The sequence below is a fragment of the Meleagris gallopavo genome, chromosome 30, assembly GCF_000146605.3.
Source record: "Meleagris gallopavo isolate NT-WF06-2002-E0010 breed Aviagen turkey brand Nicholas breeding stock chromosome 30, Turkey_5.1, whole genome shotgun sequence".
NCBI classification, from domain to species: domain Eukaryota; kingdom Metazoa; phylum Chordata; class Aves; order Galliformes; family Phasianidae; genus Meleagris; species Meleagris gallopavo.
The window spans coordinates 4,287,641-4,314,488 of record NC_015040.2 but is presented as its reverse complement, the minus strand read 5'-3'; the positions used below and the strand labels follow the sequence as shown (position 1 = coordinate 4,314,488).

General features: G+C 53.7%; 1 protein-coding gene across 1 annotated transcript in view; it reads right to left on the bottom strand.

The window, feature by feature from the left end:
- The window catches only part of PTPRS (protein tyrosine phosphatase receptor type S), an 89,816-nt gene extending 78,820 nt beyond the window's left edge, over positions 1-10,996 (bottom strand). The window contains 1 exon segment of the mRNA XM_019610110.2: positions 10,821-10,996. Coding sequence (XP_019465655.1) covers positions 10,821-10,908 — 88 coding nt within the window. The 5' untranslated portion in view covers positions 10,909-10,996.
- Positions 10,997-26,848: the final 15,852 nt, after the last annotated feature.

Here is a 26,848-nt window from a genome sequence, read left to right as displayed (position 1 = left end):
GCACACCCCGACCTGCTCTCCCAGGCTCCAGATGATTCCCACAATCGGGATCCAGATCTCTTGCTCTGACACATTAATCTGACCTTGGGCTCCCACCCCTCTTCACCTCCATCTGCCACCCGCCGTGCAGTGACAGCCCTCATTCCTCACACCTGCCTGCCTGCGTCCGGACACTGTGAGCAATGTGGAGTGAAGGAGGGTCTCAGCACAGATCTGCTCAGCACTCAACACCATAGATGGGCTTGCACACAGCTATAGCCTCTATATACCATAACACAAACAAAATAGCCAGGAAAATTCACTTGCAACAGAACCTGGAGACCTTCTCCCACATGCATTTCTTGGTGGGATAAGATAAGAAGCAAAAGCCAGACAAAAGCTTTGCAATCTCCAAACAACCAGGTCACGTCAGCTGGCAGGAGGACATCTCATCCTTCTGACTTCCAGAGTAGCCAAACCAGCCTCTGGTTCTCAGAAGGAACTCCACGGGGCTCTCTGGCACGCAAAGAGTTAAGCCCTCTTCTCCCCCCACCTCTCCTCTGGTTTTGGGGCTGAAACTTTCTGCTGATCTAGTGAAACTCCATCTCCATTCCACAGAATTGCTGACAGGCTCACAATCCGAGGAGGAGGACAAGGAGCTGCCCCAACCGCAGCGCCGGACGGCACCGCTTTCATCTCCCCCTCTAACAACCTCTCGGGCCACATGCGATGTGGGCACAGCCCAGCACCGAGCGGCTGCTCGCCGCTTTAGGAAATGTTGACACACGCGAGCTGCTGCGGTCGGCCTGCATGCAGCAGATGCATGCCCTGCGCTCCAGGGATCGAGGCGGGAGCGCCGAGCAGCTGCGGACAGCCCGGGGGGGACTGAGGAGCAGAGGAACGGCTTTGTCACTATGATGGAGCAAACGAGGGGAGCAGGAGGGAGAACAGCAAAGCCACAGACACGTTTGTGGGGGAAAGGAGAGAAGAGATCAACGGGGAGAATGCAAAAGGAATGGCGCAATATGGAGAGAAGGGAGGTGCTCAAAGCAAGGAAGTGAGGATTAGACAGAGGAGACAAACCACGGAGCAGATGAAAACAGGAGAGAGCAGCCAAGTTTCAGACAGATGGAGAGTGGGGAGCAAGAATGCGATGTTTGGAATGGGTACACATTTCACAGCAACGGCATCAGAGCGCGGGGGAGCTTGTGAGAGGGGCAGGGAAGAGAAAGATGGCTCCAGGATTTGCATCTGTCATCACGAGAAGAGCGAGAGCTGCAAATGGGAGCAGGACAGGTGCAGGCCGTGGCGAGGGTCTCTATGGGGAGACTGAGGGAGACTGAATGCAGGTCCTGGAGAGGTCCTGCACAGACTCCAGTCCCCTTGAAGCCTGAGGTTTTTACTGATAGGTTCTGCTGCTTTTTTCTTTCTTCCCTCAGGGCCATTTCTCAGTGCCTCAGAAATAAAATTAAAATTAGGGTTTTCTGACAGAACAAACAAACAGGGAGTGAATTATATTCCATTTCCCCGTCAATAACTTCTCCCCAACCCAGTCGCCTTATCATCATAAAAAGTCCATTAAGCAGTAATTGGGAAGGCAGCAGAATGCGGGGCCGGTCCATGACACAGAAGCATGCTCGCTCCCCAACTGGCCTTTTCTGGGAAGGCAGACAGGATAATTATAGGCTTCAGACAGAGACTTCCTCTTACTGTCAGCAGCTCCTGGCTCCCTTCAGGGAGATGGGACTGGCAAGGTTGGGGAATGGAGGGTAAAAAAAGATAGAGGATGTTTTTTTAGAAGTGAAATACTTCCACCTTGCTGCTCCCCTGGTGCTGATCCATCAAAGTCCTTCCCTGACTCAGAAAGTCTGGGCTGCACGCAATGCAGCTTTCCCTATGCCAGAAAAGTGTGAACGTCACTTGAAAAGTTTCCCCTTCCCCTACCCTGTATGCCCACAGAGCAAGGAGGACAGCAGTGAAGGATGGAACTCTGGACGGGATTTAAGACAAGCAGAAAATAGGTGAAAAAAAGCAAGAACTCATTTCATACACAACTACATGGGCTGGCCAACACCCAGTGCCCTCCTCTCCACTCCTGCCCACGCTGCCAGCTCCCTCCTCTCCCTGCATCCAGGATGAGGCTGCAGACCCTCACAGCTCAACCATGCCGAGCTGCTCTTGCCAGAAGCCTTACCATTTTGGAGGATTGGTACATCCATACGGCCTCCAGGCTCCTATTTGCAATGCATTCAGATACAGACCTTTCAGAAGAGGAGGTACAAGCCTGCAGCAGAGGAGGCAGGATGAGTCGGAGGCTACCAAAATCTATTCCTAGTTCTGACACCCAAGGTGAGAAAAAACACATTATCCTGCTGGCTAGAGGGAAGGCAGAATCCTTCCTTCTGGTCTATTTAAAATGCTAGTTTTCAGGAACGGGACTGTGCCTTATCACCTAGGAACAGCAGCTAGTTCCAAGTCACCCCATTTCAGAAAGACTTCCTCACACTGCATCCACGTGCATGGAAAGGATTCTCTACCTGCTTCCTGCCTGCACTCAGCACAGAGCTGCTTCACTCTCCCTCCCTGGGAGGGCCAAAGGAGCAAGTGGGTGGCAGTGCAGATGGATCTTTGTAGCATCTCTATCCAAGACTCTTACTCACCCACTGGCACTACAATGCGATGCCAAGAAGAGGGAAGCTTCTTTCAATCAGCAAGAGCTGGAGCAGACATGCAGTGCTGTCATAGCGGATGGCAGCCCTGGGATCACTGCTGAGGGACCAGCAAGCACAGGGACACGTGCAGCCTCAGCAGCGTGGCAGGCCTGGGCCCTGGAGGTATGCGAGTGCTTTCAATCAACTGTAACAACATCACATCCCATATTTGTCCACAGGTCCTATAACAAGGCATAATAACCCAGAGCAGAACAAGAAACCCAAGAAGCTATCCTGGCAACTTAATGAGGGCCCCTTGTCCATCAACATCATGACAGCAATCCCAGACTGTCTGCAATCAGAAGCTCAAGGTGGAGAGCTCTCCCTTGGCCAGCAATGCTGCTAGGACAGCTTCTCCAGCTGTGTCACTGGCATCGGCATCTCGGAGAAGCTCGACTCACCCTCACCTCCAGGAGGCAGCCAGGAAGGCCTTGGCTGTCACACAACTTCCGCTGCTCCGCTTGAATTACCAGAAGAGCCGGAGACTATGGGGGATACCAGAACACGACAAACCACCTCCCATGGCACATGCCTGAAAGAAGAGAAAGCTAAATACACAAGGATCCCAAGTCCCTGGGGATTGTGCCAGCTTAATTTAGCCCAGCAGAGGTCCTGATCTGCTGAAAAGTGACAGCAAAATCAGCAGCAATGGGGAAAACACGCTGCTGCAAGCTGCTGCATCTCATGGCCTCTCAGGGGAAGTGCAGTGCCAGAAGCCCCAAGGATATGAGCAGAGAGGTCAATTCTGATCCCTGATTTAGTGATATGACAAAGACTTTTGCAAAACATAAACACAAGGAGAGGCCCCTGGCCTTGCACAGCTTGCCCAGAAGGGCTGAATAATGATGCCCACCATGATCTGCTGGCTAATACAAGCACCGGGGGATGAAGGCACACCAGATAAATACAACACTGTCTGATAAAACTCTTTTCCTTGTGTAAATAAAAGCTATCTGCTTCCATTTCCTTTCCATAAACAGTTTATAGTTCCAACATATTAGCTGTTGTTTTGGCAATATTTTGAAGCATGTACTTCCCAGAAATTTAAGCAGTGTTTCCTTCTTTCAGGCAAGAGGGAAAGTCTCCTCACCTGCAGGAAAAGGACAAGGCACAATTCCTAGAGCACAGGATTTGGGATGTTTTCAAAAGCTTGTTATCTCATTCCCATCCAGCCTAGCCTCTGGTAACAGACTTCAGCCCAAATTTTCTAAGAAACAAAAGGAAATTACGGGCACACCAGCTTGAAACACCTTATTCCACATCTTAACAGCACACTGTGAGCTTGAATTGCTTATCAGTATTGAGACTGGGATGTGAAGGGAGCTCAAGAATGGGAGATTCTGAAAACAAAACCCAATGAAGCCATGACTAATGGCTGAAACATGTAAGAATCACAAACTTTGGCTCCTACCATGAGTTATTACAATTTCTGTTTCAACCACAAAATTCACCCTTCAGATTTGTACACATCAACACACGGGAAGAAAAAAGGGAGACTCCAACAACAGTGCTGAGAACCAACAACAGCATGGAGCTTATGGATTCAGGAACAAGTCAGCCAGAAAAACAGGAAAGAGAGAGACGGAAACCTGGAAAGGCTGCAACAAGGAACCATCAAAGTCTTCTGTCAATGACAGTGATTGAGGAAGGGGAGCTTGTTTTCAGCAGGACACCCCTCTGTTCACATTTGATTCCTGCCAAGAGATGCAAGGAGTGGCACCAGGGCAGAAAATGCCTCTTCTGCCCAGGGGAAGGTCGTCCCTCACGTGGCAGTGATTGGAAATTACCCACGGTTAGCAGCTCACCCACAGAAAGAGGAGCATCACAGTCTTCATCACGAAGGAAGCACACAGAAAGCTCTCAAAACCAAGCAGGTTGCACCCCTGCAGGCAGGAAAAGCAGCGCGGAAGGATGGAGATGTGAGAGGGATCTCCAACAGCAGGATGGGAAAATCCCACACCGGGCCTTTTAGAAACTCACTGCACAAAACCAAAGCAGGGGTAAGGATTCCAAAGGATACCCCGCCTAATTTATGAATAAATCCACAAATTCTGTCAGAGGTGAGGGAGGAAGAGGACGCAGTCAAACTAATTTGACTTTATTAATTAAAAAAACCACCAAGTTTCATCACCCCGACACTCTTCAGAGGTTGTGCGTGTGGAGGGGAGTTATGCTCATTAATTATGCAGAAAATGCAAAACTACCATCCTCTGAATGAGTTTAAAATAAGGAGAAACCCTTTCAGGATGGGGAGAAATTACTCCCCAAGGCAGCTGAAATTTCCCTTGCAACTTCAAAGGCCAATAAATTATTCAAATTGCTCGCGCCACTCCACGCGCTCTCTCTCTCTCTCTCCTTCTCAATTTTATGCTCCTGACTCAATTAAGGCTTTGGAGGACTTCGGAGAAACTTTGTGGAATGCCGAACCAGTTGCAGCTCCTATTTATTTATTTCTTTTTTAAAGCATTACTTTTCCTCTCGGCCTCAAAAGGAAACAGAAATTATTTTATGCATTCCAGATGAAACAAGCGTGGCGTTGGTTTAAACCCAGCTTGTAAGAACGTGCAATGCTTTGTGTGAAGGGACATGCTGAAAATCCTCTGCACAACGGCTCTATGAAAACAAGGAGGTCAGTCCATATTCCTTCATGTCAACTGCTTAAATCACTGAGCTATCACCTTCCAGAGTCTTAGCAGTAGGTGTCCAGCATATATTGATAATGCTCTTTCCCAGCAACCTGCAGCCTGGGTTAGCAGAGATCTCCTCCCCAGCCGCTCCACTCTGCTGTGCCCTCGGATGGGGCAGGCGGTGGTTCTGCAACCATTCAGCACTGCTGAACCACAAACCAACCCCAAAGCTGAGGACACCGGACAAAACCACGGCAATGGAAGTCCCTGCTTAAGAATACGCAGACATGCAAAAAGAGGGAAGGAGGGTTGAGGAGGTGCAGCCACAGACAGGACGCTCCTGACCGCTTCAGCTCCTCCATGTGCAGCAGACGGCATAAAACCTCACTGCTTTCATGAACTTTAACATCCTCCAGAATTCAAGGCAGCTGCACTGCAGGAGCTCCGTAGCTGCCTATGGTGGGCACTGGGACCAATTATGCTGGAAGAGAACATCTTTGACTGGAGGGGGGGGAGTGGCATGAAATAAATAAAGCTGTTCTATGGAGACTGTCTTGCAGGCCAGTTTGAGCCCAGATTCCATCCCACGCACACCAAAGAATGACATTCCTCTCGTTGGGTGTCCTTGAAAAGCGCTCTGCTTTGCCTTCTAAGAATAATACTGAGCTTGCCAGGCCACAAAAAGCTGGGAATACCCTCACAGATTCCCTTCAGTGACCCAGAAGACTCGCATGTAGTTGGTCTTGAACAGACATGAGCACACAGACCTCTCCAAACAGCCGATGTGACCCAGTGAGACAGCAAAGCTGCCATCCTTCCTGGCAGCACGTGTGAGAACTGCCTGGGTGAAAAGCACCCAGAGGGCAAGGTCAGAGAGAAACAGGCACTACCTTCCTGGTGAGGTCTGGTGCAGATGAAAAGCCCTGGCTTTGGCACACTGGTATGGTGAAGACAGACATTTCCTCCATCACAAACACCATGCAGATGAGACTTTCACACAACAAACAGATGCTCTTTTCCCCTTCCTGAGCCATCCAATGAAGCTGAGCAGCAAGAACCTCTAGCAGGGAAAAATCCTTCACCAGGAGGCACCCATGGCTGCATCCCAAGCAGCGTTGGCTGCTGTGTTCCCAGGTGCACCTCGGCTGAGATTAATGTAATCAGTGTCTGCAGAGTGGGGCACAGCTGGGACCCAGGAGGTGACATCCCCCTGCCCCCAAGGAAGCTCTTTCAAAAGATGATTTATTTCCTCTCCTGGACTGTAGGAACGAAAACTTAACCTAAAAAAAAAAAAAAAAAGGAATAAAAATGACATCATTCGATCCAGGCAGGCAAGGTTTAATTTAATCAGGCACTTAAACAAGGTGACACAGAAGCTCAATTCAGTGTCCTTGAGTGGGATGACAACTAGTCCAGAACCCTGAGCAACCACAGGCTGGATCACAGCTGGCAGACGGAGAAGGCAGCAAAGTAAAGGACACAAGGAGTCCCCTCACCTACACAGGAACAGAAGCAGCAAGTGGGGCCAGGAGAGGGAAGTGGGGTCAGTGCACCCAGGAGGGCACAACTCAGAGCCCTCTTCTGCAGGAACAGTGCTCAGAGTCCCGCCTGCACCACTGAGGTGAAAGGGCCATTCTGCAACTGCCCAGCTCCACACTGGGGTGACACCATCACGAACGCAAACACTGCCACAAGTGCTTGTGGGGCCAGCTCAGCTTCAGCACATCGTGCCACCTTCCATCTCCACGGACAGCACTGCTGCTTCGTCATCAGGCTTACGCTCAGAGACGGAGCAGCTCTCACACAAAGCAGAGGAACATTATCTTCCTGCTGTCGTCATCTCAACATGTCCATCAAACCCTAAGACAGAACCTCCTCGATTTTTACAGCCATCTGACATCAACAGCTGCTGTCCTGGACAACAACAGACAAAGCCAAGACTTCCAGAACCCAGGAGAGACAATACAGAGGAAAGGAATCACTCCTGTGAGGAAGGGGAGCTGAACACTGAGCACAGCTCTGCACCTCTCCTTGTTGTTCCCAACACACAGCACAGCCCAAACTGCGCCGTGTGGGCTCCTCTCCATCCCTCTGCACGTGTTTTCTGTCCTCGTGTTCTCTGTCCTCGTGTTCTCTGTCCCCACTACAGCCCCACGTGCAGAGCAGCCCCTGCTGCCATCTGCTGCCAGCTGCACACTGCAGCCCCCACGCACGCGCCCGGCGTGAATTACTGTGCTCTCCAAATTAACGATGGAACAAGGGCAATTAAAAGGGAAGAAAGTCAGGGGAATGCACCATAAAAGAGGCTTTATTCTTTTATTTTGTCAATTGCAATTTAGCTTTAATTATTTATGGTAATACTAGCTTGGTAGTAAGTGTTCTATAACATGATTTATAAAAGGAAGGAAACCTAAGTAATAAGTAACATTTGCTGCCGCATCTGCTATTAAATCTTTGCTGGGGCGGAGAGCACACACACCAGCCCTGTGTATGCAAAGTACCAATTAGCAAAGCACTACTGTAAAACGCAAAGCTTTAATCAATGGGAAAAATCCACTTGAAAACAGCGAGCATGCTGATTTCAGTTATAAAAATTACCACGTTTCTATACAGTAAGTGGCTTTTTATCTGCCATGGAGGAGCACTTACAGGGAGCAATCGTTCCTGCGGGTGGCACGGGGGTACCTGACTGCCTCCCGGCCGAAGCAGGGGAGCAGCCTGTCCTGCTGCAGCCAGCGAGGCTGGGCTGGCTCTGCCTCCACACCAAGTGATGCTGTGCGGTGCTCACTGCTCACTGCAGAGATCTGAGGATCAGGCAGGGTGCGTGGCTGGGACAGAGACACTCTGGGTCTCTGTATGTCTGAGCCGGGAACTGCCCACAGTTCTGTGTGTGTCTGAGCCTGGACCCACAGCCTGAGCTCGGCTGTTTGGTTTTCTCTAAGCCCTCCAATGCACAGCCAGATGAACCTGTAACAAAATGGTGACATGCTCCGTCCAGGGAGGGCCCCCAGAGACGACAATTCCCAGCTCTACGGCTGCCCTTGGCTGGACGGGAGAAACAATGGAAGCTTCTCAAGTAAGAACAGCATGCAAAAAGCAGTGTGGTGCTTTGGTTTTTAATTTAAATAGCAGTTTCCTTTAAATAGAACGTTCCAGCCATAGAAAGGTTTCAATCACTGACTGAGATCAATTAGCCCAGGAAGCAAGGGAAATATTTTAATGGCCCTTTGATTGCAGAGGCCACAGCTTCTCCGACGCTGTGCTGAAGAGCAGGCAAGTTCAAGCCCTCAGCTTTGCAGCAGGGTGCTGAAGGGTGCTATAGGGAGCTATGGGGTGTTGTTGTAGAATGCTGTGGGGTGCTGCAGGAAGCTACAGAGAGTTATAGGGTGCTGTGGGGTGCTGCAAGCTACTGGGGACTTCCCACTTGCAATGGGAACTTTTACTGCAGTGGGAACACAGCCTGGCACCTCCTAGCACTGCCCCAGGGGCTGTGTGACCCCAGCAGCCCCTCAGGATGAACTGGAGCAGGAAATGGGGTCAGCATCGTGGTAAGCGCAACCGAATGGATGCTGGCCAAGGGATTAAGCAAGAGGCAGCGTGACAGAGCCCAGGGCCATCTGATGGGAGAGGCCATTGTCAGAACAGTGACAGCTCCTCATGCAGTCTCCGCAGTTGTGACAGACAAAGCTGTTTGCTGTTTATATCCCTCAGCAGGGTGCAGGGCAGACGAACTGGGATGCTGCTGCCCAGCATGGCACAGAACTCAACAGCCCCTCTAAACATCATTGCTCAGAATCCAATGACACTGCAGAACTACAGAGAGAAGCCTGGCTGCTAGCAGCAAGGTGTCAGAAAGCAGCAGGGCCACACAACTGGTGCTGGACCAGCATCAGCCCTTCCTGAGGGCTTTCCACCAAAGATGCCCACAGCAGCCATGTGGCATCAGCAAACCTCACCCTGCAGAGGATCGGGGCAGAAGATGTTCATTCCTCCCTGGGAAAACCCAGACTCTGAGGGCGCACAGCAATGGTTTGGAGAAGCCCTGACTCTGCAGAGTGCCCACTTCCAGCACTGGGAACACAGGGCTTGGAGCACATTTAGGAAGGAAATGCTCAGTTCTCACAGGGGTTTAGACAGCACAACAGATGAATCAGGGCTGTGCTCATATCAAGAGGCACTTGCACACACATGAACTCTCCATCTGCGCCCACATAGCTGCATTGCTTGCTTTGAAAACAAAGGACAAAGCCATTTGCCCAGGAATGTCACAGCAAACAGCAGTGGGACTGGGACCCCGCAGCCCTAACATGGAGTGTTCACAAAGGACCTGAACACAGCTGGGACAAATGCTGCCACTCTCAGCAGGATCCCCACTGCCCCACGTGCTGCTCCCGGTGCTGAGGGCAGGCAGCTCCAGATAAAGTCTTGTGGACAGATTAACAGCAGCAGTGCTGTCTCAGGTGCAGAACGACGCAAAGCTACACACCAGCAAAGTGGCCTCATATCAAACTTACCTGAGTCTGGCTCACCTCCCAGGCATATAAAACGATCAGAACAAAAGGAAATATTATCTTTTTGTACATGTACATTTCTCTCCAAACAAAATTCCTGACTAAAGTAATGGCAAGCACTAATCCCCGCTCGCCTACTGCAAGGAGGAGAGAAAGCACTGCTCACCAAAATTTTCCAGCGACAAAAGGTCGAGGATCCCACTCAATCCCCAGTGACCGTGCCGTCTTAATAAACCCTGATAACCAAGTGATTACGTTAAAAGCTGTCAAGGGCTCTGCTGACCAGAGCAGCCCTCTCACCAGCTTCAAGCAGCTTTGCTGGGGAAGAAAAAAAAGTCATAATTCAATCAGCTTGGAAGAGTCTATTCCCCACTGATCCTGAGCGATCAGCCTTCATGTCGACATTACATTCAAGTTGCTGAAGATTTTCTTTTTTTTTCTTCCCCTTTTCATTTTATCAAGTAAGAATTGGAAGGCAGCAAAGCTAAAAACTGTGTTAGAAGGGAACTGGTTCACTCGGGAGAAGGAGAAACGTAATGCTCTTTCTATGGATGCATTTTTGAATCCAGCCCTGGCAAGTAATGTGACAACGGTCACTGGTGTCCGAAGGATGCCTGGAAGGGAAGAGGCAGGGAGGACCATGGGGTGCACTGGGTGGGGATGGGGTTGGAGGAAGGCTCCAGACAGAGCTGCAGGCCGTTCCCTCCCCTTCTCCCTGGCTGTTGGGCAGTCCCAGGATCTGCCCCAGACTCAAAGCAGGTGCCAGGGCCTGGCTGCCCTAGGAGGTCTCAGGAACAACAAGGAAGCACCAGTGCAAAGCTAAAGACGCTGGAAAATTCGCAGAGATTGTCAAGTCCTAAGCAGTTCCACAATGCTGAAATGTTGGGGCGATGTTTGCTGGCTCCAAGCCCTACAACCAGCTCTGCTGCCATCCACCATGGGAGGTGAACCATGGGTGAAGGAAAGGGGTGAGGTCATGGCAGACCACTTACTTTCAGCTACGCAACCGATCAGCAGCACGGAGAGGAGGCTCACGAAGGAGAGCAGCGCAGGCATCCCAGGGCTGGGAAGGATCCTCATCCTCCGTGTCGGCCTTCAGCCCCCGCCCACAGCTCCGCTCACAGCACTCACAGCGCCCGCCCAGCGGCGTCAGCACCTGCAGGGGAAGAAGAGGAGAGCGCTCAGGGAGAGGAGCAGGGAGAGGAGCAGGGAGGAGCAGGGAGGAGCAGGGAGGAGCAGGGAGGAGCACAGGGAGGCTGAGGGGCCTGCAAGGAGGCCAGGCCTCGCGGGAAGCACCATCACCATCGCTGCGCAGGCATGGCCTGCTCTGGTCTACCCGCCTCAGAGACAACGGCCAATTTCATAGAATCATTCAGGTTGGAAAAGACCCCTCTGGTCCCCAACCCACTCCCCATGCCCCCCGACCACATCCCTCAGTGCCACATCTCCATGGGCAGCTGTGTAGTGCATTACACTCTTTGGGAGAAGAAATTCTTCCTAACACCCAACCTGGCCCCACAACCTCCTTTCAGGAGCTGTAGGGAGCGATGAGGTCTCCCCTGAGAAGGTTTTGTGCAGGCTGGGCGCGTGCCGGGGCTCTGTGGGGCTCCCAGCTGAGCCGCAGCCCCGCTCCGTGCCTCACTCCTCCAGCAGCACACAGAGCAGCGACACAGTCTGGAGCCGGGGGTCCCACTGATGCTGATGGGGGAAAAGGCACAGAAGCAAACGGTCTCTGAACACACACGGGAGATTTGGTGCTGCCCAATTCTGGACGGGATGCAGCCTGGCTGCGGCAGCTCTGGCACGGTGGCTCACATGGAAGGCTCACTGCCATGGAGACAGCTTCCACCTTATCCTGATCCCTTCACAAAGCTGGAATGGCATTAAGGATTCGGCCCTTAGTGATGCTCCCTGTCCGGTCTGCCAACCCTTCGTGCTTTGCCCCAGAAGGTCTGAAAATATGAGGTGAGAACCAACGAAAGCTGCAGCCACAGCCTCCCGGTGCTCTGCAGCCACTCTGCAGCCACTGCAGAGCTCAGCGATGGGCCGCGCTCCCACATCTGTACCAAACCCTTATGGCTCTCCATTACCCCAATTAAAAATCAAACCCAGGGTTTGTCACCTTTTGGAGGAAAGCCAGGTAGGAGAGATTGTACAGTGATAAAATGCCTTGAAAGGACTAAGGGGACAGCAAGGCTGCTGAAGCTTTTTGGTGCAGATGAAACCATCAAGACAGGCAGCATGAAGGGGCATTTTAATCTTTTTTGGTCCCTTTAACTCTTTAAGGCTGAAGTGTAAAGAACTAAAATAAAAGTGAGGATAAACAAGAAGTCCCCATATGTACCCAGCCCTAAAGAGCAGCTTTGCAGAGAGCAGCTTTGGGTTTGTCCTTTGAGGATTACAGAGCCTCTGCTGTGCACTCTGTGCTAGTCTGGAGCCATCGTGCTTCAGTGCTGCCTTGTGAAAACAGCAGAAACACTCATACTCTACAAAATAGAAAAAATCTGGATTAGACCATTGGGAACCTCTTCACATTTTTGTTTCAGAAGTGATCTGAGAAACAAGCAGAGGCTGCAGCCAGAATTAAAGGGGGTTCACAGGATCCCAGAGTGCAGAATGACGTGCTGGGGTTCCTTTTGTGGCTGTCAGAGGAAAGCACAGACCAGGGACATTACAAATAGGTGTGACAGCAACTGCTAATTAAATTGGGGATGCAGTATCAGTGCCAGCACAACAACCAGAGCAAACTGCTGTCTGCCTGTTGGCTCTCCCTGCTCCCTGCTCAGTCACACAGCTTCCAGCTCCCATCAGCGAGGCTGCAGAGGGCAGCAATGGGAGCGCACGCCTCCTCCCAGCCCTCAGAGTTCTCTCTATTTCAAAAAGAGGCCAGCCCAGTCAGCACTGCAGAAATTGTGGTTTTTACCAAGCCCAGCCCATCCGTCCCTGCCCACTGCATCCCAGCACATGCCACCAAACATCTCCCTGACCCTGTTGACTCTCTGCACATGACATCAGTGATGCTCACAGCTCGGAGCAGACGCAGTGCTGCACTGCCCCAAGCAGGGTGCCCCAAGCCCCCAGCGCCGGAGCTGAACGCCAGCACATCATGCAGACGTTCCTTGAGCCCAGCAGCTCCCCTTCCTGCATTCTGCATGGCTCTTCATGCCACATAATGGGCTCCGATAGAAAAGGTCTGGTTAAAGGGATATGGCAACAGCTCCAAGATTAGAGGAAGAGATGCCAGAGGGTGACACTTCCGCTCCGGTGCTAATGTGCTTTCCGAGCCCTTGATGGAGACAGAAAGTGCTGGCAGAGATATTAGGACACGTCAACCTCAATCCAGCAACTCATCCTTCAGAGCAGGTACAGCACCGGCTGTCCCCTCAGCTGCGGGATTTTCGGGACAGCGGGATGAGTGTCCACCCAGCTGCCCTGCAGCGATTCAGGGGCTGGAACGCTCCTGCTTTCTTTGCAGCACAAATAGGGACAACAGGGAGGATGAAAACAGACTCATCCACTGCACGATTCCCCTACCACACAGAACACGCAATGTTTGGAAACGCAGCCGCCATGCAACAGGCCTCTGCTGCCCTCCAGGCGGGGCTGAATTTGAGCAGGAATTACTTTGATGAATGCTCACATCACCACGGTTTCATGAACCATCCTCTCCCCTCCTTGGCCTGTGCTCAGCTCAGCTCATCTGCGCTGTCTGCAGGTCGGACTGCTGCCCCGGCCAGTCAGCGCTCCGCACAACGAAGCACAGCAGCATTCTCCTGCCCATTCCTGCCCATGAATTGCAGCCTTGCACAGAATTCTCTGGCACAGGACCTCCCACAACAGGAGCAAGTCACCTAACAGACCTCAATCCCTGCTAAAGAATGCAATTAAGTGAAGCCATGGCCTCCAGTGGGGTCAGATTCGTGTTAGATACGGTCACATTTCAGGAATAAGATTAATTCTTACAGTAAAGAGCTCCTGTAAGATCCATTCTCACGCACTGCCTGAGCTCCAGCTTTAAGCATGCTAACGTGTGCACGCTGTGAGTGCTGTGCATGGGGCCTTGAAGAATACTGCTAAAATAACCAAATGGAGACGTGTTTGCAGGAAGCATCCTCCCTGGAGACTCCTCCAGCCGGTCCAAAGCAGGAGGTTCCCAAGGACCCAAGGGTGCTAGGCACAAAGGGGAAAATGCTCAGAAGCACCTATGACTCTTAAGAGCTTAAGTTCCATTGAGAGTCAAAGGGACTTAACCTAAGCTGCTAAGATGCTTTTGAAGATTTTCGTCCCAGCAGCTCCCATTTCAGGGGTGCTGGACAGCGAGCATCCTTAAGCTCCTTGGGGGATCCAAGGGGATGGAGGAGGCTTTACTTCTGGAGCAGTGCTGCCTGGGACAGAGCCTGCGGGAAACACTGCTTCAGCTGTGGGCACGGCTTGCAGCTACGAAGCACTTCCCCACATTACTTCCCCTCAGCGCACATCGAAGCAGCGAGTGAAACGTTTGCTGTGCATCTGAAGACAGTCCAGCAGGGAGGGAGGGCTGTGCCCTCACTGCAGGCTCGTAGAATAAAGCGACTTGAAAACACAAGAATGCATTTGGGATTCTTTTGCTTCTGTTTCGCCTGCATGCAAAAAGGAGAAGGGCCATTTTAAATACATTCTCTGCAAAAACTTCCATGCGGATCCAGCAGATGATGAAACATCTTCATTTGCAGTGGCTGCTGCGGGAGAATTACTCCCATTAACCACATCAATCGAGCAAACACCTCGCAGGCAGAGGGCTGCGCTCAGGTCTCTGCCTTCCAGCAGCACCGCTTCATTTGTGCTGAGCATTAACACAGGTCAGTGGGTCACTGCATTTCCTCCTAGCAACCTCTTGAAAGAAAGAAGAAAGACAGAGGAACACCGAGCCCAGCCGCTGGCTGTCACCTCCCTCGAGGAGAGGTGAGAAACCCCGCTCCTCTCTTGCTCCCCAGGGGAGCCCAGCCCTGCAGGGACAGGGATGGTGGAGGCTGGAGCAGCTGGGACCGGCCTGGGACACGCTGTGCTCCGGGTGCCGGCAGCAAGGAGCTGCCACCGGGCACCGTGCCCCCCGGCCCCACAGTTCTGGCCAGTGCCAGCCTCGCCTCCTGGGGAAATAGAGCGTGAGGGCTTGGCTCCCTCACAGCGCTTCTGCCGCGCATCTCCCCTGCAGCCAGCAGTGCTGGCCGGCACAATCCAATCCTATCAAACAGAGAGACTGTGGCCCTCGTAGCTCCCCAGCAGCCGTGCGGGAGGGAGGTGCTGCAGCTCTGCACCTTGCTCAGCCCCGTCAGACACAGGGAAGCTGACCCAGGGACAGATCTCAATAGGGAAATCCTAATGCCCCGCAGCCCCAGCAGCCTGCCGAACCACGCTCCTCAGCCCCAAACCGGCTCTGCTCCCAGGGCTCCCTCTGTGTGCTCAGAACAAATCCTCAGCCCGCTTCAAAACAAAGGCCACAGCCTTGGCACATGCAATTAGAGCAGCCAGAGCAGAGCCTTCACGGCTAAGCATGACTGTTCATCATCATGGAGCTGCTTAGATCTTAAAAACAATATTTACAAGAAAGAAGCAGAGTATTATCTTCCATGGGGAAACAAACACAGATGGAGAAAAAAGAGCTTTGATCAGGACTGTCTCAGTCCTCTGCACTGCTTTTCATCTACAGATCTCCCAGTGCTTTAATATGACAGCATTATCCCTTTTTACGATATGGGAAACCAGAAGAAACTGCACACTAAGACAGCGCTGGGAGCGGGAAGCCGCGGTGCTTCTCAGTGCACGCACACACATACAGACACACACACGTGTGCACAAACACACACATACAGACACACACACGTGTGCACAAACACACACATACAGACACATACACACACGTGTGCACAAACACACACACACGTGTGCACAGACACACACACATGCACACACACACGTGTGCACACACATACAGATACACACACGTGTGCACACACACACACACACACGTGCATGCACACACACACATGTGCACACACACACATATACACACACGTATGCACACACACACAAAGACACACACATGTATGCACACACACACAAAGACACACACATGTGCACACACATACAGATACACACATGTGCGCACACACACGTGCACACACATACTGACACACGTGTGCACACAAACACATACTGACACACACACACACGTGTGCACACACACACACGCACTCCTCCTTCCTCCTGGCAGCATTCCTGCTCTGTCTGTGCATGCACACGCCCGGCGCCGTCCAAGCAATGGGCACGGGGTGCTCTGGGGTCAGCGGTGTGGGTGCTGCAGAGCTGCTGCTCCCTGCATGCAGGCACAGCGAGAGCGGAGCTGTGGGCATCACAGGAGGAACAGGAAAACTGACAAGAACTCAACAAAGAGCCCAACAGCAGAACTGCAACAGCTGCTCTCGTGTCTGAGACCAAGTGGGCAAGAGGCACTTTTCCACCCCAGGCCAGGTGGGTTGAGGCTCCACCTCCTGGGACAGAGATAGAAAAGAGGTGAAAACACAAAAGGAAAGAAAAATAAAAGCAGATGAAGTAGGGACACGGGGTACATTATCAGTGCCGGCTGAGGGCTCCAGAGCGGTGCAGGCTGTCAGCAGCACTCCCACAAGAGCTCCATCTCCTCATCAGATCCATCGCCTCCATTTGTGCCACCGGGCGCCCGGCCCTGGGGACACTCGGGGGAAGTGTGAGGACCCACAGTGCTGCTCCCGGGGCTGCCCTCGCCAGCCCACCTCTCCAGCATTGCTCCTGCACCACCTCCACGCTCCAGCCCTGCACCAGCCTACACAGAGGCTCAACTCCATAAAGAGGATTTGCTTTTGAGCTTGGAAGACAGAGGATGAGCAAATCCCTTCCCCTGCTCGAAAAGGAAACCTGCATCTCAGATCCACCAGTGAGGGGAGATTAAGGAAGGAGAGAAAGAAAAAAGCCATCCATCGCTCGCTGCCGTGATCTCACCTGAATTTAGGAGCTGAGCCCCGCAGCTCGGCCACAGCCTCAAGGTCAGCAGCGGAGCTCCCACACCCGTGCCTGATTTCCCCCGATGTAATTCTGCCTACTCTATCGAGGTGAGCCTCTGGCTCTGGTCACATCCCTGCAGAAGGCCCGGCTCCAGTAGGTGCCTGCGGGAGTCCCCTCAGTGCACCGCAGAGCACCGCTCGCCGCAATCCTCATCCTGCACGAGATGCAAAACTAAGAGGCTGCTAAACAAGCAGAAATTGAGAGCAGCAGCAGCAGCATCCTCGGCGTTCTCCAACTCCCACCTACCAGCCCGGTCTCACCCCGCTGGGTTACCTCTATTAAAAGGGATTTTCCTCCCTTTCCGCTCCGAGCAGCGCGCTGCCTTCCGCCCGCAGCCATCCCACCCGCGGCAGCTGCGTGTCATTGGCCAGGATAAAGCATCCCATCCGCAGCCCGTCTGCACCAGGGATGCATCAGAGGCTGCTTAAAACATTTATAAGCATTCACAGCCGGGCAGCATCCCTCCTGCAGCAAGCAGTGGGAGCAGAGCTCGCGAGAGGATGGTGGGAATCCCACTGCCACAGCTCAGAGCCTCCACCCGGCAGCACAGAGCTCCGCGTCTCCCTCTCAGCCACCGCAGAGTTTTGGAGGAGCTGTGAGATCTCCTCGGGCTCGCTGTTATCAGTCCATCGCCACAGAGATAGCACAAAGGGGATCTGGGGCTGCACATCCACACGGACAGCTTCGTAATGCTGAGCCCAGGAGAAGTGGGCATGAATTAAACATGCAATACTATTTACACACGGACAGATGGCCGACCTGCCCAGCAGGCTTTATAGCAGGCTGGGCACCATTCTGCCCCCAACGGCTTCCAAACGCACGGCTCCAAACCCCCCCACCTCCACTTTCTGTGGTCTCACAGCCCCCCTGCACGGCTCATTGATGCTGAGCAGATCTCCGCATCCGTTGGGCAGTGGGGCAGCGCTGTGCTACGAGCGCAGGGAGGAACACACAGGGCAGAGGGGCTGCAAGGAGCACCGCAGCATCTCCTGTGCTGTGAGCACTGCAGTGAGCTGAGCCCGGGGTGCCGCAGGGTTTGGTGTCCCCACCATGCGGGCACCAATTAAAGCTTTTAATGGCAGCCCTCGGACCCCATTAAGCCCCCTGTGCCTCTCCCTGCACTCTGCCTGCCAACACGGCCCGGCCACAGCTTCTGCTCAGCCTCCCCCACCCCTTCCCACTGCAGCCTCAGCTCGGGCTCTCTCGTTAATCTAATTGTTCTCCTAATGAAGATCTGCAATTCCTCAAACATTAATTACCAACGGCAGCGGCAGCAGCAGCAGCAGCTGTGGAACAAGAGCTCCCTGTTCCTAATAATACACCTCACACTTTTGCCTGCCACAGCTCAATTTAGCCGTGCGTGATTTGGCCGAGGGCAGACAAAGAAGGGCCCGGCAATGGGCTGCGTGCTGCCCGCTGAGCACGGGGCTGAGCACTGCCCCGCCGTGCTGCAAATGGGTGAAGGATCCATGGGGAACCCAGCACGGAGCTCTGCCCCCCGTGCAGAAGGGGTTTGGGGCTGCAGGAAGCAGCCGCAGCCAACGCTCTGCACAGCCAAAAATACACACAGAGAACAAAACGGAGAGAAAAAAACCACCACCACCACGAGAGCTTTCAGTGACAAAAGCAAACAAATAGATTTTGTGAATAAATATTGATTTGACAGGAAGGCAGACAATCGCTCCCAAAGCTCACGCTGGCACTGGGCTCCTCCTGCCAGCAGCCTCCCGTCTGCGCGGCGCTGCGTGGGGCTGGGGGGGCTGCACCCCAACCCCCCCCAAATCGCTGCACATCGGGGACCCCGACGAGCTGCGGGTGTCCCCGTGCATCGCAGGGGCAGCTCCAACAGCCATGGAGTCATGGAATGGCTTGGGTCGGAGGGGACTCTGAAGGCCGTGTGCTCCAACCCCCCTGCAACAAGCGGGGCAAAGCACAGCTCTATCAGGAGCTCAGAGCCTGACCAGGGACGGGGCAGCCACCAACCCACTGCTTCACCACCTCTGCAGTAAAAAACTTCCCCCTTTTCCTTACGCCCAGTCCAAGGCTGCGTTGGGCCCCACGCTCCCGGGCGGCTCTCTGTGCGGTTCCCTCCCTGCCCACGCGCACTGGGAGGGCGGCCGACGCCGATCGCAGCTTTCCTGCTCATTTCTTTTTCAATGAGTGAATTAGCAGGCAGCCAGCCGACTTGAACATCCCCTTATCTCTGCACCAAGCTCGCTGCCGAGGATTTGCATAATTTTAATCTTTCCCACCAATGAGCATGAAAAAATTAGTTTTCCACTATTTTATCTTCTATTTGTGTTCAATAAACAGAGCGGCTTTGCTCCATGTATTTATACTGGGAGCTGGGAGGCAGAAGGGGAGAAAGAAATCCCACACGTCCAGCCCTCGGCTGGGCAGAGAGGGTTAAAGCCGGGGCACGAGCTGGGATGGCTCCAGGACTGCATGCAGGTTGGAGACTGAAGCCCGAATTTCCTCCTCTGCCCGCAGCTGCGCTCCCAGGAGTCCCTTCCCATCTCCCAGCACAATTAACCAGGCTTCTTCCCCTGATCCAGACCTCTCATTTTCCTCTCCCAGCAGAGTCTGCCAGACTCCCCACCCATGTAGGCTCTGTATCCCAAGGGCACTGGGAATGAGATGGGGCTGGCGGTGCAGGCAGTGAGGTCTCACCGGGACGAAGGTCGTCCTGCCCAGAGCCAGGGCACCCAGCGAAGGCTTTGGCTCTGGGCTGCTGCGGGGCTCCCAGCCCTCAGCCCTCAGAGCATCCCAGCCCACAGCCCTCAGAGCATCCCAGCACACAGCCCTCAGAGCATCCCAGCACACAGCCCTCAGCCCCACTGCTCAGTTGCACCAAAGGCGAGGAGAGGGAACATGCAGAAAATCACCGCCGTCAATGTGGATCTTTGGGTGCTTTGTAATGGGACGCATCAAAATCTAACTTGTCCGTATTTAAAATAAAAAGCACTTAGAAGAGAAGTCTGCTGCTCCTGCCCTCTCTCCTGCAGAACCAGAGCCGCTCCTACAGCAGTGTGCAGCGATGGACGGTGGCACACGGAGCCCCAGCTGTGACCCGCTGGGTTACCCACCTGAAATCGGGGCTGCTCTGGAGAAAGGCAAAGCTGAGGAAATCTGAGGCTCTCGTGCCCCACGTACCCTCCTGAGCAGGGCGGGGGCACGGCCGCAAAGCCACGTTTTGCTTTTCCCTATGGAGCCAAACACAGCTCGGTCTCCAGGGGCGCACAAGGAAACCCAGCAATGCAATTACCTTCCCTCCTGTCCTCTACTTATGCTCTAGGAGCCATATAATTTTCCAGACCAGAAACATAATGAAAGAGCCGGAGCTGCCTGCAGCGAGGCCTTCTCTCCTGCCACCTCTCTTATCTTCTCTAAAAATACCCGGGAGCAGCAGCCCTGAGCCAAGGGCCGGGCCCTGCGGGGATGGAACGCACCCCGAGGTGTCGGCAACCCAGCTCAGTGCAGCTGGGGCTGCTGGTGCAAGGGAAGGTTAATTCAGATCTAACTTTTAATGCAGTTTATCTAAGCAATTTTTAAAGCCTTGGGCAAGCTGACTGACTGAGAATTAGAGGGACTTTGATGATCACCGCTCTTCCAGCAGAACCGTTGTGAGGCAGGATCCAGCTTATTCCAGAGTAAATCCAGCTTTCCAGGAGATGTAAAGACGCACAGAGGAGCATCACAGCCCCAAGCTGCTGCCTTTCCCCCAGACAAAAAAGAAAAAAAAAGGGATGCCAGGGTGCAAAGCTCAGCTCTCGGGGCAAAGGAAACCGGGAGCAGCAAAGGGACTGACGGCCCACATCCCTGCTGTCCATCGAAGGAAAGGTCTCTTCTCCAGCCCACGGAAGTGAGCAGCAGCACACGGGAGCCCCGACGTGGGCGCTGCCCTGCCCACAGCTGCTGCCCCCCGGCATTTGCTGGGAGCAGCGTGGGGAGAAAGGAGATGGAGCAGCAGCTCAGCAGCAGCCCCAGGGGCAGCGACCAGCCCCGACCGGCTGCAGTTACACCTCCCAGTACAAAGCTCCTGGCACGGCCCGCTCGCAGAACTGGCAGGAGGAAGGTGAAAAGCATTTTTTTTTTTTAATATCCTGAAGGCTCAAAACAGCCTTTTAACTCATCAACTAACAAGTTCAAACAGGACGGCACGCACTGCTTTCCACAGCTTCCAGGGACAGACATTCAGAACAATCATCCCAACAGCCCGAAAAACAGAGGTAAAGGTGTTGGCACCGTGCCCCAAACCACAGCCAGCAGCAGCACGGCCAGGCGCTGCGCTCCAGCACGGCCCACACCGCAGGGCCCCGGGTGGGATTCACAGAATCACAGCACGGTTCAGTTGGAAGGGATCTCACGGCCCCCAAGCCCAGCCCTGCCGGGGGCTGCGTGCCCCACAGCTCAGGCTGCCCAGGGCCCCTCCGTGGGCACCTCCAGGGTTCGGGCACCCGCAGCTCTGGGCAGCAGTGCCAGAACGAGTGTGAGCGTGTCAGAGCACTGCCCGGAGCCACAGCACGCACAGCACTCCGAGGAGCTGCCGGGGGAACAAGAAGCCAAGGACCCCACAAGTTTTGCCTTCACTTGTTGACTGTATGAAAATTTATCTGCTTGGATACAGACTGCCCTGACTGGGAGACGGACTACACACAGCCAGGTAGTGAAAGGAGAATGGGGAATTTAGGCTTTAAACTCAAAGGGGAGACTCAGACCAGATGTGAGGTGGAAATTCTTCACTCAGAGGGTGCTGGGATCCCAGCACTGTGGGAACCCAGAGCTGCGGGTGCCCCATCCCTGAGGTGCCCACAGAGGGGCAGCCTGAGCTGCGGGGAATGCAGCCCACAGCAGGGGTGAGGCTGGGGGCTGTAAGGTCCCTTCCAACACAACCATTCCATGATTCTACGACTTCATCATCACTCAGCCCAAGCACAGTCCCCTCGTAACCAGGAAGCCACACGGAGATCAACCACAGCATCCGGAGAGCCTTCAGCAACAACTTCACCAAACACGGCGCTCCTTCAGCTCGGTGAGACAGCTCTGCACATCCCCCCAGTGCTGTTACTGAAACCAGCAGCTGAAAAGCTTCTGGAAGCTCCTGCTGCTGTTCAACATGCAGGAGCAATGCTCACTGCAGAGATGCCCTGATGGTGGGAAGCTCCAGTGCAGGATGGAGGATGCTCCTCTTCCTTCCTCTTGGATGAGATGTCCTTTAAAGATCCCTTCCAACTCAAATGATTCTATGATTCAGCTTCAGGACTGCTTCAGATGGCCTTTGACACTCCCGCTCAGGATGGCTGGGTCCCCTCGAGGGCTCACACCTCATTCCAGCAGCGCAGAGCTGTGTAGGAGTCACCATCGGGGCTTCACTGCAGGTCTGGGTGATGGATGGCCCCTACAGGGCTGCCCCGGCACACAGCGCGGCGTGGGGACACAGCAGGGCTCATCCCAGCAATCCAAAGAGAGGAGGGCTCCGATTTCCGTGTTTGTGTTTTGGAGTTTGGCCTCAAACAACCGACGAAGGAAAAAAGGTGTCTGAAGAAGCAGCCTGAAAACGCGTGCGTTTTTGTAAATCCTCCCACTTCCAAGATTGTATCAACAAACCAAAGAGGGAGGAGGAATGAAAAACATGAATAGGAGTTTCACATCGACAAGGTCCCTTTGAACAGCTTTCAAAGAGCTCCGCTACCACTTCTCCTATTTGATTTTGCTGTTTTTTTAGAACATCTACAGCGTGTTGCTCCACGTGCCACGCGGCTCCGCCAGCTCAGCTCCCTCCTGAGCTCTGTAAGGCAGAGCCCTGGGCAGCACAGGGCTGGGGTCTGAGCCGGGTTTATTCCAGGGGGCTGCAGGGATACGGGGCTGTGGGCTGCATGAGGATGCAGGCACCCACAGCAGCTCCTGGCTGCTCCCCTTCAGGGCACAAGTTGTCTGCCACCAAGGAAACCCAGCACAGAAAGGAGCTGAGCCTTCATTCTGGGAGAGGTTGCTATAAAGCACAAAGCAAATCTTGAGCGTACACCAAATTTCGGCAGCCCTTTGCTGGATGCCATTATGTCCTTCGATCCACATCTGCAGGTACTGACCTGCTCCACGCAGTGCTGCTACGTGTGGGTGAAGCGAGAGCCCCAAACCCCTGCAGACACAGCACTGCTCCTTGCAGTGTGCATCACCAAAGCTAGCGAATTCTTCATTTACCGACCCAAGACTAAAACCAAGAATTGAATACAACCCCTGCAGCACCGAGGAACCCTCCTGCGTGAGGAGGAGCCGAGCTCGGTGCAGTAACACACATCTTCCTCTCCATGCTCAGAACTAAAGCCAAGCTCCGTGGGAGGCAGCTGGGGACCCACACCCCACTGCTGGCAATGGTGACAGCAGCGCCCAAAGCACAGCCGAGTTTCGGATTATGATGGGGAAGAAGAACGGCTTATACATGCGCATAAACTGTAAATAAGGGGGAAATAAATCCCATGGAAATGGTGACAGCAGCCCCCAGACAGATCTTTACAAATTGCCTTTTACAAATAAATAACATTATATCGGGGTTTATGGGCTTCCCTGAGACGGGTGCGGGCAGAGCTGTAAACAGCGCGGCGGCGGCAGGCAGAACATCAAGGACTGCAGGGCAGCAGCACGGGGGGGAGGGCAGCACGGCCCCCCGGAGGCTGCGGGGCTGCGATGGGCTCACATCAGTCCTGCAGCCAAAGGTCGGGGCTGCCAGCGCCAGGAGTGTCTGATCCACTGGGAGATTTCTGAAGGAGAGACTATGGGAAAAGTATTAATTTAAATATCGAGGCAGAGAACAGAATGCCAGGCAGATTTTCCTCCGTTCTTTTATAATAGCTTAATAATACTCAAAACAGTTCCACTGTTAATGCACTTGTTATTTTTATTAGGGCTTTTTAGACTGCAAAGGGAGGTGAATGCCCCACGCTTCCCTCACGCCAAAGCACTTCTCAGGAAGCATCACTGCTCCATCAGATCCCCCCGAGCTGCCCAGCAACACGTCCTGCTGGGACAGCATGGAGACAGCAGCCGGGTCTCATTAATCTCACCATGAAACTTCAGCGGCTCCCAAAGGCTGTGCAGCCCAAAGATGCTGTCAGTCCCCCTGCTCTGCAGCCTGCCCATGCCCACAGAGCATCCCTGAGGCACTGGAGGAGGAGGAGGAGGAGGAGGAGGAGGCGAAGGCTCCATGACACACTGCGATCTGATCCTCCTTCTGGGAGGCGTTGCAGCTGTTTGTGTTCACAGATGAGGGCGGTGGGATCTCTCAATCGCTCAGCACAGATCTGCAGGACGCTGCACTGGGGATGCTGCACTTATAGGTAAATCCCTGCCTGGGATGAGTAGGAGGAGATAAAAGAAGGAAACAGCTTCGCTGGGCACTAATGGGGAAAACTAAGAAAGATGTAAAACCAGCCCAAGTCACTGATGGAGGGGCTCCAAGGCACAGCCAGTTACCGAAGTTTTGCAACATAAATCTTCAATTATTTATTTTCTGAGGGGAGAGGAGCGATGCATCGCTTTCCCTACCAGCTCACAGCCACATGCCGTCCCCCTGCCTTGCCTCCTGCTCCATCGCCGGCAGATCCCACCCTGGGCACACATGGAACGCAGGGCCACGTTTCTAATTACGCCGTCTATTCTCAGGGAAATGGGTTATTTATCAGCTCCCTGAGCTTCCCTCTCATCCACTCTCCGCTCTGGTCCCAGCAGCCCGGGCTTCTCGACAACAGGAAATTTATGGGGCTTTCTCTGCACTCCCCCTCCCCATCTCCCACCGCCTCTCCCTCCTCTCCCGTCAGCATTACAGGCAATCTCATCACTTTTAATTCAATAACTCGCGGTATAATTACTCCGTAATAACACTATTATCTTAACATTTGCTCAGCAGCTGTGATCCCCTTCCAGCGAGGCGAGGAGGGAGAGGGGGATTCTCCAGGGAGCGACGGGAGCGGCCGCAGCGCAGGGGAGGGATCCCCACCACCCACCCCAAACGGAGCCCATCTGGAGCCGCGCCACTTCCTGCCTTCCTCTGCTCCGCCCCGCAGGAGAGCAGGGGATGCCGCTGGCCGCTCTGAGGACCACTGCACAGGACCCCCTCCATTGGGGACACAAACAGAACAGAGGGTGGGGTGCGAGATCCACTGACATACGTTCCGATACAGCGAGCGGGAGCGCCGGCTGCAAGAGCCATCCATCACCAGCTGAGCACGAGCCAGACGATGCAGTGCCCATGCGTTACCCCAGCTGCTGCTCACTGCAAAGAGCGGTGTGAATTTTTAATCCACAAACAGAAAGAGGGCATCCACGATTCCCTACACTCGGTGATCGGGGAGGAAACTCCTCCAGCCCAGCACCGAAACAACTCCGCGTCACACGAGGCCGGAGCAGCGCAGCCCTGCGCCCAGCCCTGCGCCGTACCCAACAGCTGCAGCTACTTCCATGCTATCTCAGCCTGCTGCACACGCAGGCAGAAGGGCTCCCACACCGGCGCACGGCACCGAGTCCTGCAGCTCCAGGCTGATGCCTGCGAGGGCAGCTCGGGGCCAGCGGGCACTGCAGCACCATGGAGCCGGGATCCCCCACCGCCACCGAGGGGAATTTGTTGTGATCGATTCCCCACGGCGTAACACTGGAATTCCATCACAGCGACTCAGCAATTGTATAAATCACAGGAGGAACGTGAGGAAAGTTGGTCGTTAGGAGAGCAAAATGGAATTTCCTTCTATTGTATCGTTGCGTATTGGTGTGTTTTTTAGTACTGCACGAGGAGATCATCCCCGTTCCAGACCTGCTGACGTGCCTCCCTGTGCCCCATCACCGCACCCCGCAACGGCAGATCGCTCCCACGCCAGTGGGTTTTGTGCCACTCTATGGGAAACCTGCACAGAGGGACCGGCGGGCACCAGGACCAGGCCGCTGCCATCCCACCCCGAGCACCGCCGTCACCGACAGCAGCACACAAACCCCGGAGCTGAACAGATCTGCGTGGACAGCATTACGTGCGTGTGTTACCGTAATTACAGCTACAGCTAAGAAAATAAGACAGTTTACGATGCGTTATCCAGCCTCTGTTAAAGCTTTTTACACCTGTTTTGTTGAAATTTAGCAGAAATGACAAACCCACACCTGCGATGCTCCCAGCAGAGGTGGCTGTGTCACCCAGCAGGCAGTGGCCATGGCTGGGATGTGGCACTGACTGCTGGCTGCTGTAAACCACCGCACACGAAGGAAGTTTGTTAAATGCCCCATAAACTTTAACGCATTACAGAAACACTTTGAACCGCGGATTTTATTTGGCAATCCACAAAACCACTTCTTGACAGGTAAGGAGCTGCAACTGGGCAGCTCTCTCTAGAAATAACGGGCATGCTCTAATTTCTATAGCCCCAAATGGTGAAATTAGTAAAGGTGGGGTAAAGAATTCCTCAAAGCAAGAGCACCCATGTCAAGATCCACAGTGGGAGAAGCCGAGACCCAGCAGTGATGGGGGCTTTGGGCTCCAGCCCCTGCTTTGCACCCTGGAGTGACTGAGCCTGGATATCACACTGCCTTCGCTCCCCGGTTTTGCTGATTTCCCTCCAAAGCAGGAGGGGAAAAATCACCTCCCCAGGGGACTGATATGAGATCCGAACCACCCACAGCCCCCATCTGCCCTCTGCCAGAGCTGCACTCCGGATCTGTGACTCTTTCCAAAGGAATCTTTTGTCCAACGAAACTTGCTGAGAAACCCAAAATCTACCAGCTGGCTTAAGCATCATTGGCTCTGCATAAAACCTAAAGCCACTCTTAGCATGTCACTCATCTTCCCTATTAAGCGTAATGGAAGCTGTGTGCTCTGTGCTCAGGGCCAGACAGGGCCTGATCGGCAAGCCCTGATCAGGGACAGGGGATGGGGACAGGGGATGGGACAGGGGATGGGACAGGGGAT